Source organism: Lolium perenne, chromosome 4 (genome assembly GCF_019359855.2).
Source record: "Lolium perenne isolate Kyuss_39 chromosome 4, Kyuss_2.0, whole genome shotgun sequence".
Classification (NCBI taxonomy): Eukaryota; Viridiplantae; Streptophyta; class Magnoliopsida; order Poales; family Poaceae; genus Lolium; species Lolium perenne.
In genome coordinates this window covers 97162736-97173879 of record NC_067247.2, presented here as the reverse complement: position 1 = coordinate 97173879, position 11144 = coordinate 97162736, and the positions used below count along the sequence as shown (strand labels likewise).

Sequence of the window (11144 nt, the reverse complement as noted above, 5' to 3'; positions counted from 1 at the left end):
AAAGACGAATTTTCCAGGGGCACTAGACTTGCTCAAATGAAAATGCCCAAATTGAATGAAAGTTGCGTACATATCTGAGGATCACGCACGTAAATTGGCAGATTTTTCTGAGTTACCTATAGAGAACCATGCCCAAATTCGTGACAACAAGAAATCTGTTTCTGCGCAGTAATCCAAATCTAGTATTGACTTTACTATCAAAGACTTTAATTGGCACAACAATGCAATAAAATAAAGATAAGGAGGGGTTGCTACAGTAGTAACAACTTCCAAGACTCAAATATAAAACAAAGTGCAGAAGTAAAATAAAGACATGGGTTATCTCCCAAGAAGTTCTTTCTTTATAGCCATTAAGATGGGCTCAGCAATTTTAATGATGCTCGCGCAAGAAATAAGAGTTGAAGCAAAAAAGAGCATCAAGAAGCAAATTCAAAACACATTTAAGCCTAACCCACTTCTTTTGAAAAGGAATCTTGTACACAAATAAATTCATGAAGAACAAAGTGACAAGCATAAGAAGGCAATACAAGTGCAACTTCAAAATTCTCAACATAAAGAGGGGAAACTTAATATTATTAAGATGCATATAACCATGTTTACCTCTCTCATAATAACTTTCAGTGGCATCATGAACAAACTCAACAATATAAGTATCACATAAAGCATTCTTATTCACATGCATAAAAGTATCATTACTCTCCACATAAGCATAATCAATTTTATTAGTAATAGTGGGAGTAAAACTACCATAACCATCATTCTAATCATCATAAATTGTAGGCATGGTATAATCATAATAACCTTTATCCTCCATAGTAGGTGGCACCAAAATACCACTATCATTATAATCATCATAAATAGGAGGTAAAGTATCATCAAAGAAATTTTTCTCCTCAAAACTTGGGGGACTAAAAATATCATGCTCATCAAAACCAGCTTCCCCAAGCTTAGAATTTTCCATAGCATTAGCAACAATGGTGTTCAAAGCATTCATACTAATAACATTCCCATTAGCATGCATATAAAGTTCCATATGTTTTTTAATTTTCTCTTCAAACACCTCATGTCCTAACTCAAGATAAATACTATAAAGATCTCTAATATTTTTGTTGTTTTCCATTAAGCCTAACTAGTGAAATCACACCACTTAGTGTTCTCATGAGTATTCATTTTAACAGTAATAAAGTAAAGTAAAGCAAGTAACTAATTTTTTTGTGTTTTTGATATTGAGAACGCAAACAAGACAGTAGATAAAGTAAACCTAGTAACTAATTTTTTTGTATTTTTGATATAGAGAACAAACAAAGCAGTAAATAAAGTAAAGCAAGACAAAAACAAAGTAAAGAGATTGGAAGTGGAGACTCCCCTTGTAGCGTGTCTTGATCTCCCCGGCAACGGCGCCAGAAAACAGTCTTGATGCGCGTGAGACACACGTCCGTTGGGAACCCCAAGAGGAAGGTGTGATGTGCACAGCAGTAAGTTTTCCCTCAGAAAGAAACCAAGGTTTATCGAACCAGTAGGAGCCAAGAAGCACGTTGAAGGTTGTTGGTGGCGGAGTGTAGTGCGGCGCAACACCAGGGATTCCGGCGCCAACGTGGAACCTGCACAACACAATCACAGTACTTTGCTCCAACGTAACAGTGAGGTTGTCAATCTCACCGGCTTGCTGTAAACAAAGGATTAGATGTATAGTGTGGATGATGATGATTGTTTGCGAAGAACAGTAAAGAACAATTGCAGTAGATTGTATTTCAGATGTAAAGAATAGGACCGGGGTCCACAGTTCACTAGTGGTGTCTCTCCCATAAGATAAACAGATGTTGGGTGAACAAATTACAGTTGGGCAATTGACAAATAAAGAAGGCATAACAATGCACATACATATATCATGATGAGTACTATGAGATTTAATCAGGGCATTACGACAAAGTACATAGACCGCTATCCAGCATGCATCTATGCCTAAAAAGTCCACTTTCTGGTTATAATCCGAACCCCTTCGGGTTTTATGTTGCAAGCAACAGACAATTGCATTAAGTATGGTGCGTAATGTAATCAACACAAATATCCTTAGACAAAGCATCGATGTTTTATCCCTAGTGGCACAAAGACATCCACAACCTTATAACTTTCTCATCGTCCCAGATTTAATGGAGGCATGAACCCACTATCGAGCATAAATACTCCCTCTTGGAGTCACAAGTATCAACTTGGCCAGAGCCTCTACTAGCAACGGAGAGCATGCAAGAACATAAATAACATATATGATAGATTGATAATCAACTTGACATAGTATTCAATATTCATCGGATCCCAACAAACACAACATGTAGCATTACAAATAGATGATCTTGATCATGATAGGCAGCTCACAAGATCTAACATGATAGCACAATGAGGAGAAGACAACCATCTAGCTACTGCTATGGACCCATAGTCCAGGGGTGGACTACTCACACATCGATCCGGAGGCGATCATGGCGATGAAGAGACCTCCGGGAGATGATTCCCCTCTCCGGCAGGGTGCCGGAGGCGATCTCCTGAATCCCCCGAGATGGGATTGGCGGCGGCGGCGTCTCTGGTTGGTTTTCCGTATCGTGGCTCTCGCATCGGGGGGTTTCGCGACGAAGACTATATGTAGGCGGAAGGGTAGGTCAGGGGGCGTCACGAGGGGCCCACACAACAGGCCGGCGCGGCCAGGGCTTGGGCCGCGCCGCCCTAGCGTGTGGCCACCTCGTGGCCCCACTTCGTTTCCTCTTCGGACTTCTGGAAGCTTCGTGGAAAAATAGGCCCCTGGGCGTTGATTTCGTCCAATTCCGAGAATATTTCCTTACTAGGATTTCTGAAACAAAAAACAACAGAAAACAGCAACTGGCTCTTCGGCATCTCGTCAATAGGTTAGTGCCGGAAAATGCATAAATATGACATATAATGTGTATAAAACATGTGAGTATCATCATAAAAGTAGCATGGAACATAAGAAATTATAGGTACGTTTGGGACGTATCACTTGTCACTCCCTGTTCCAGGTTTGGAACTGCGAACGCCGCTGGAAAGGAACTCCATGAAGTTCTAGACACCCGGTGAAGGCTGACGGACATAGTTCTTCAGAATAAAAGCAACATTTTGAAGAAATGTTTACAAAAACTTGCATTGCCTATGACTTTCTGGTCCATGGCTGTAGCTAGTGCATTAAACACCTCTTTCCTATAATGAACTTGCTGAGCACGCTCGTACTCACCCTTCTTTGAATCCCATGCTTAGATTTGAAGGCATTAAAGGAAGATCTACAATGCAAATTGAAGACCGAGGAGTCAACAACTAGTTCAAGAGACAGGATCCCGCCAGAGGAGTCAAACACCACATCCACCATGGAGAAAACCTAGATTAGCGGTAGAAGGGAACTAGCTCCCTAATCCTAGCTCCTAATTAGCCAGAATCCAGTCATAGCCTCTACAGCCAGTCAAATCCTCTATAGATAGAGTTAGTAATAAGTTAGACTACGAGTTGTTCTTCTCGAGTTTATTTGCAGTTTTACGTCATTGTAAAGTAGGAGGCTATGTGGATCTTATGTAAAGAGTATGTGTGTAATTCTATAGACATGCCTTGGACCCACATATGTTTCTGTTGTACCACTTTGAGAGATGTAATACTAGTTGAACGGTGTTTCATTGGTGTTATGTCAACGACTTGCATACTACACCATGCAGTGATATGCTGGGTCACCACAGATGGCGATGGTGGGTTTCAAGGTTGGTTTCGGCTCCTCTCGGGTATATCTGAAGACATTGGGTGGTGGGGAACACACTAGTTGTGGTTTTCTCTAGGGAACTATCCGGAGCTGGTTCACCAATCGCTAGCGTCCCCACGTGGTGTTGTTGTGCACCTCTTGTGGTATATATGGATTCCTGAAACTTTTGCTTATGCACCCACAACATGTGATAGCTTGGGGTTAGTCAGCCTCATTTGCGAGGGCTCGAAATAGAGATTGTGATGCATAACCGATTCAAACCCTATTTTGATTCGCTTAGAGCCGATGACGTTTGTGGAAACCATCACCTTGTTTGAGATGCCAGTGGTGCAGTACCTTTTCTATCACTTGGTGGCAACTCCTAGGAAGCCTTTAACAGATTCGGTCAACTGATGATGGTGTCTAGGCGTTACTCCCCCTAGGGCACCATGTTTGGTGTGTATGGTAGCCAGAGGAACTAATTTAGGGGTGTTGTTGATGGTAGGGTGGTGGATCTACATTTGGTGGTGTTGCGATAAGTGTGGCAACAATGATAGTTGTGAATGGATCTGAGTCACGACGCGTTCTTCGCTACCAACTGTCCAACATGCATCTGGTTCTTGTGTGGCATCCCGATGCATTGAAGTCAGAGGGCTATGGGTCAGAGGACAACACATCGACACCAATACCACCTGATCATATGTACTGTGCATGGATCTCCAGCTATCCCGTGGATTCGGGCACGGTCTACAACTTTCTCATGTGAAGCTCATTGTCAAATCGATGTCGCCTCGTCCTCGACTCGCTTTGGTAGACTGTTTGGCCTGGGTCTACATGGGTTCCGGTGTCAGTTGCGTCAAGGACCTCGTTGGTGGTCGTCGAAGGTGAAATCGCAGTCGTTGGCTCGTGGAGGAGTGACGACGATGACAACCTTGATAGTGATCTTTGTTCTCGATGGCATCTGTTTATTTCGTGCAAGTAGCCAAGCCAACCGGTTGCACAATGGGCGGTCTTTAGCCCGTTCCTCGTAAATAAAAATTAGTTATCTTGTATTTTTTCAAATTAGTACTCTCTTTGTTCGCGGCGGCATCTATTTGTTTCGTGTGAGCAGCCAAGCTAACCGATTGCACAATGGGTCAACTAATCGTGCTCGAGTGCATTGCAGCAATTTTTAGCCCGTTCGTCGTAAATAAAAAAATCAGCTCTCTTCTATTTTTTTTTTCAAATAAACTGTGGCAATTTTTTAATGGTTCTGCTCCTAGCCCTTGGTTTGTAAGGAAAATCTTCATTAATGTTAAGATTATCAAACCCTTAATACATATACATATAGTCCAAAAAGGTTTCGGCACTATACTTTGCAGTCAGGGCGAAGAAATGCAGAGCTGGCACAGGTAAGGCGGTAACAGAGGACCAGCAGTGCCTCGCGATTCGTGCGAGGCCATTCCGTCCGCACGATGATGTGATTGCCCTACCCTCCCTGGCCCCATAAATTGCAGTCTCCCACGCCGCTCCCATCTCGCCGCCCCGACTCCCAAGCCCAAATCCCCAAATCGCCCCTAACTAAAACCCTAGCCTCACGCCATGGCCGCCTCCCCCACCGCCTCCGCCTCCGGCTCCGCGGCCGCGGCGGCGGCGGCTGCCGCCTCCGAGGCCAACGACGGGCCGGTCCTCTCTGTCGTCTCCAAGCGCCTCCGCGCGCTGCGCAAGAAGCAGAACCGCATCGCGCAGATGGAGGAGTCCGCCGCCGCCGGCAAGGCCCTCAACCAGGAGCAGAAGGAGGTGCTGCGCTCCAAGCCCATCGTCGCCGCGCTCATCGACGAGCTCGACCGCCTCCGCGCCCCGCTCTCCGCCGCCCTCACCGAGGAGCTCTCCACCGTCCCCGCCCCCGCCGCCCCGGCCCCGGCCCCCGCCGCCGATTCGTCCGTCCAGGACCTCCTCGCGCTCGTCTACTTCGGCTCCCTCTTCGACGTCAAGCCGCAGAGCGAGTTCCTCGCCACCATGGTCGCCCGCGAGCACGAGCGCAGCAGCTGCATCTCCTACGACTACGTCGGGGACGACACCGTCGACCTGCTCGTGGAGAACGACCTCAACACGGTGTCCGCCCTCGCGGCCCTCGCCGCGGCGCGCCCTGCGTCTGCCGTGGGCGTCTCCCACCGTGACGCGCTCCAGGCCTGCGCCAATCATGCCCGCCTCTGGCTCGCCCGTGCCGAGGAGCCGATCGGCCCCGACACCCCTGCTACATGTGAGTGTTAAAATAAAGGTCCCTAATTTGATCTGATTTTAGGTGATTGGCGATTGATTTGGTGTGTCTATCGTCTGTAGATGCTGCGGTGAGAGCTAAGCTGGAGAAGATCATGGCATCAGAGTACTACACGGCGGCTGCTATTGGAGGTGTGCAGCCACAGGAGAGCTTGTCTGCCTCACCAGAGGCGCCGGCAGTAGAAGAGAACCTAGCTGCTGCTGAAGGCCACAAGGTGAATTCGAAATCTCATTCTTTGTACTAATTTAGTTTGTGCTTAGCACGGTGAAATGCTCATTGTTCTGTAAATTACTTGTGATGATCCGTCTCATGATTGATTTGGTGTGGTATTATTGTTGCTGCTGCTGTTTGAGCCGATTCAATATTAGTGATCAATCGTGTAGAATAACTTCATTTGGGGGGTAAACTGTATGGTCACTCCATTTGAGGTGTGGATTTGTGAGGTTAGATAATAATATTTATATGCTGTTTCATATCGGGGTTGAACACCAAAATTATTAACCTAGTGATTATTATCTTTGTATAGTTTTGTGTAGTGTCACCACTATTTGGGGTCTGGATAAGAATAGATCAGCTGAGTTTGTCTAGCTGAGGGCCATTTGCAGTTTGAAACATAGTACCAAATGTATCTTCTATGATAAATATTACTCCCTTCGTTCTGAAATAGATGTCTCAGATTTGTCTAAGTTTGGATGTTTTAAGACAAATCTGAGACATCCTTCTTGGGCCCAAGGGAGTACTTGAATGCGTGCTGGATGATTACCCTCCTGCAACTACAGAAGTGTCATAATACATCTGTTCCTTTCTTTACTTCCTGTTTTTCAAAGTCTACTTCTTGGGCCATTACTTCTAATGTTGGGTGGAAAAAACTAATTTTTGATGTCAAAACATATTCTCATTTTTATGCTTGTAAATTTAACTGAAAAGTTGCATTTCTGGACCTTGAGTGAAGAAGCAAGTTTATTGCATGGACAATATCTACCCTGTGTAGAGAATAAGTTTAATACTCTAAAGAATTGCTTTTTGCAGCTGTAAATATGTTTCTTGTACTTAAGGACACAAAAAAGTTTGTTATTCAATGAAATGATAATGGAATATAAATGATATCAACCTCTGCCTCTGTATTATCCTTATTTTTAGGCGTATAGAGTTATTATTTTGATGGCTTTACTGCTTGCCGAGGGAGCACATGCCCCTGCCTGCAATTTTTCTCATCTGTTCTTACTTAGCCTATTCTAAGGGACTATTGACTTATTATGATCAATATTAATATTAATTTTAGAATATAAAACTGAAGGTTTAATATTTGTTGTTTAGATGCCTAACTGTGTTCTTAGGATTTAATTGCAAGATAACTTTGTTAGGTGCAAATTCTCTTGCATAACTGTTGGTTCATTTGGAATTTTGTTTTAGTTCCCTTAATGTGAATATTATGTGCTTTCCGTCTCCTGAGGTAAAAGTGGCTTCTCTTTGAGGAATGCTCATCATTTTTCGCTGCAAGCACCTAGCCTCTTACAGTATTACCAGTTAGCCTTTTTGTTCTTTCCAGTTACCCATCTGTGCTTATCACTAGTACTTCCAAAAAGCTACAGAACATAAGCCTTGACAATATGGATTACATTTTTGGCATAAATATGATACTGTTAATCCTCCAGGGCACATTATTTAGAATATTGTAATTTAATTGTGTCATACCTCCGTTCCAAATTAAGATGCAGCTTTGTCTAGAAAGACGTGCTCCATCGTGTAGATACATCCGTATCTATACAAAGTTGTGTTAATTTATTTGGAATGGAGGGTACGGCTACAGCTACACCCACTCTTATTTTATATTTGAACTTATAATTTCTCTAATTGCATAATTGAGTTCATAACCTTTGTGTGCATGTTCACTGTTTTGCATGCTTTAAAAATAAAATTAAGATGTTTTCAGTATTATTTCGTGCTGGTATTGGTTTTGCATGAAAGTGATGTGGTATCCTAAATTTCTGAAGGAATAGCAAACCCGTTTGTGAATGTGGACTGTTCTTTATGCTCTAGAAGACTAGAACCGAAAATTAAGATTTGTTTTTTTATTTTTCCCTGGCATCACCTGTTGCATGTTACCTTTTAGTGTCGAGTATCGACACGTGCTAGACAGCAGGACATTACCCTTAAAACACCCAATGATATTGCTAGTTCTCTGGTATGGAGTACTATTCAGGTGTACCCACCCTCTCCCCCACCACACACACATATATATGATAGATCAATGAGGGTGGGCTAAGCATTGCTAATGATGTATTGACAAACTTTGATAGAAACAAATTTTAGTTCTATAATGAAATAACCCACTGACTCGTGTTAAGATGAGTTCTATTTTTTGGCCCTGATCTTCAGTGAAGATTTTATGAGTAATTCCCTGTTTGCTTGTGGCCATACCCATATTGTCATTGTTAGACGATCATAGAGAAGGAAAAATAGGATGTAATTGTCATTTCTTGAAGGAAATGTTACATTTCTAGGGACTATCTGTACTCCGGTTCTGAACTTGACATCCTTAATTTACTGGAATGGACTCCTTTAACTACTTGAATTCTGTAGATTCAGTTTTAGTTAAGTAGCAGAACTGTAGTTACATTTTCTAGGGACTATCTTTAAGCCGATTCCGAACTTGATATCCTTAACCGACTGGAGCGGACTCTTTAACTACTTGATTCTGTAGATTCAGTTTTTAATTAGCAGAACAGTAGTTGCACTGTTTTGCTAGTAGGTGAAGTTGCCAGGTATCAGATATTGCTGTCAGGGAAGTCTGTTTTAGTTGCACAGGAGCAAAGAGAGTGCCACTAAATTATGCACAGTAAAATGAAGCAACACTAGGCTGATACCAGCGTATGATAAGACATGCTTTAACATTCACCTATTCCGACACATCAGACACTGCCCATGTCAGACGCTTTGCTAGAATTATTATTTTTATCAGTTGCTTATTTGTGTACCTGGTATGGTTACTCATTCTTAGTCTTGAATAGACTGAGCAAAATAATACACATTTTATATTTATCAGACTCCTAGATAGTGCTTCTATGAAGAAGTTACATTTTTTTATCATGAGCATTTCCAGCATTTAGAGGGGTGAAAGTGTGACTTGCATATTGATCTTGTTTGGTATGTTCTACTTATTTACAGGAGGAAAAGGAAGAGTCACATGCTACAGAAATCGGCAATGATTATCAGGCTAATGCGGCTGATGTTCAAGATGTGGTATTGACCAATGACCTGAAGAATATTTTTCTGTATATATAATGTATGTCGGGTACATACTAATATAACAATTTCAGGATGCTGAAGCCCCTGTGATCCCTCCTGAGGAGTATCCCTCAGCTGAGGCAGAGCAGGAGAAATTTGATGTGGAAGGACATGATCAAAGGGATGCTGAGCCAGAAGAGGAACAGTTCCAGCAGCCTCGGCGGTCTCACCACAACCAGCGAGGTGGTGGCCGTGGCAGGAGGGGCTATCCTAATGGTAGCCGGGGTGGGCGCGGAGGCCGTGGTGTTGGATACCACCAGAACGGCCGGGGAGGCGGCGGTGGATATCAAGGTGGGGGTGGGTACCAGGGTGGTGGTGGATACCAGGGTGGTGGTGGTGGGTACCAGAATGGCCGGGGTGGCGGCGGCGGGTACTACAACAACGATGATGGATACTACCAGCAGAGGAACTACAATAACAGGGGCAGGGGTGGCCGCTCTGGCGGCGGGTACTACAACAACCAGGGTGGAGGCCAGCAGGGAGGTGGCCAGCAGTATGCTGAGAGGGTTGAGCTAGGTGCAAATGCCTAGCTTTAGTTATTTTGCTTGGGTTGTTACGGGAGGAAAGGGAGTCTGGGAGCCATTTTGTCATTATAGAACTAACTTAGCCTGTTATTATGTCGCAATTTCGCCCCATCTGTGAGTTATTTTGTTGCTCCAATGACTGCATATGGTTGGTCGATAATGTGGGATCTATGTTGGAAAGTAGCTTGAAGTCATGTTCGTTCCTACAAATTGTTCTTTCGTTTAATCTTCTTTCTTGTGTTTCTCAACACAATATTTCGGTTGGTTTTGTTGTTCTGGTGTCGTTTATCTTTGGAAATTTCAAGTCGTTGTCTACAGGCTGACTCTGTGAGCCTGTCAAGTTCGATGCTTTGCTAGGTTAAGTTGTGCTTGTCGCATCGTGGCATTCTATTTTTGACTTTCCGTTTGTTTTGTGCAATGCTGTCAGAGAGCTGCACAATTCTCTTTTGTCTTCAACAATCCAGGTGGGTTCTTCTATGTGAGGCGGTAGGTGTCAGTGTGTCACCGTGGCTTATAATTCTGAGTTCTTTCTTTATGCCCATGAGTTGCACAACACTAGTAAAATGGTTTTCTTTATGCGTGATGATAACTCACAAGATAAGAGAGATTATGTATCCCGGTTCCTGATTTCTGACAACAATTACAGAGTTATGCCGAGCAGACATGTGACCTAGTTCTTCGTATTGAATTGCAGGTTACTTCACCATCTAAAAGCTTAAGAACTCCAGCAATTCTGCTTTATGCCCAGGAGTTCCAAATCACGAATAAACTGTTTTTGTTTAGTGTTGGGTAGATTGTGGTACGACTTGGTCAGACAGTTGACGAACAAAGATAATACATACTATTGTATCCGTTTTGTTGTGTTCTGAGAACCTTACCAAGTTCAGCTGAGAGACAGCTGACCAGACATGTGATCTAGTAGTTATTCATACACTTTGTCAGCCCACAAAGTCACTGACTTTGTGTCACTTACAAGTGGGGTCAGGTGGAACCCTTTATTATGTGAGCCCCACGTGGCCCCACTTGTAAGTGACACAAAGTCAGTGACTTTGTGGGCTGACAAAGTCATTGAAGCTCAATCCACATCTGATCGATATTACCGTATTGTCTCGGTAAGTTTAAACAAGGGCAAGACTTGCCATTTTTACTGATAAAGAAAAATGTGGCCGATTTATTAGCGGAAAGCCCACCTAGAGTGCACCAATATTGCCATGGAACACGATGATATTGGGCATAACTCTTAATCGACTTCGCTAAATGCCAATAGTTAGCCACACACACCAACGAAAGACAAGACAGCTTTGACTTGGCCGTTGAGCATTAGAGAGAGCTATGCTAGGCT

At 43.4% G+C, this 11144-nt stretch overlaps 1 protein-coding gene across 1 annotated transcript; it reads left to right on the top strand.

The window, feature by feature from the left end:
* The first annotated feature begins 5233 nt into the window (after positions 1-5233).
* Positions 5234-10012, top strand: LOC127293401 (uncharacterized). Its single transcript, XM_051323017.1, has 4 exons — positions 5234-5972; positions 6053-6204; positions 9159-9233; positions 9311-10012. Exons 1-4 carry the CDS (start codon positions 5312-5314, stop codon positions 9806-9808), a joined length of 1386 nt encoding a protein of 461 aa, XP_051178977.1. The 5' UTR covers positions 5234-5311; the 3' UTR covers positions 9809-10012.
* Positions 10013-11144: the final 1132 nt, after the last annotated feature.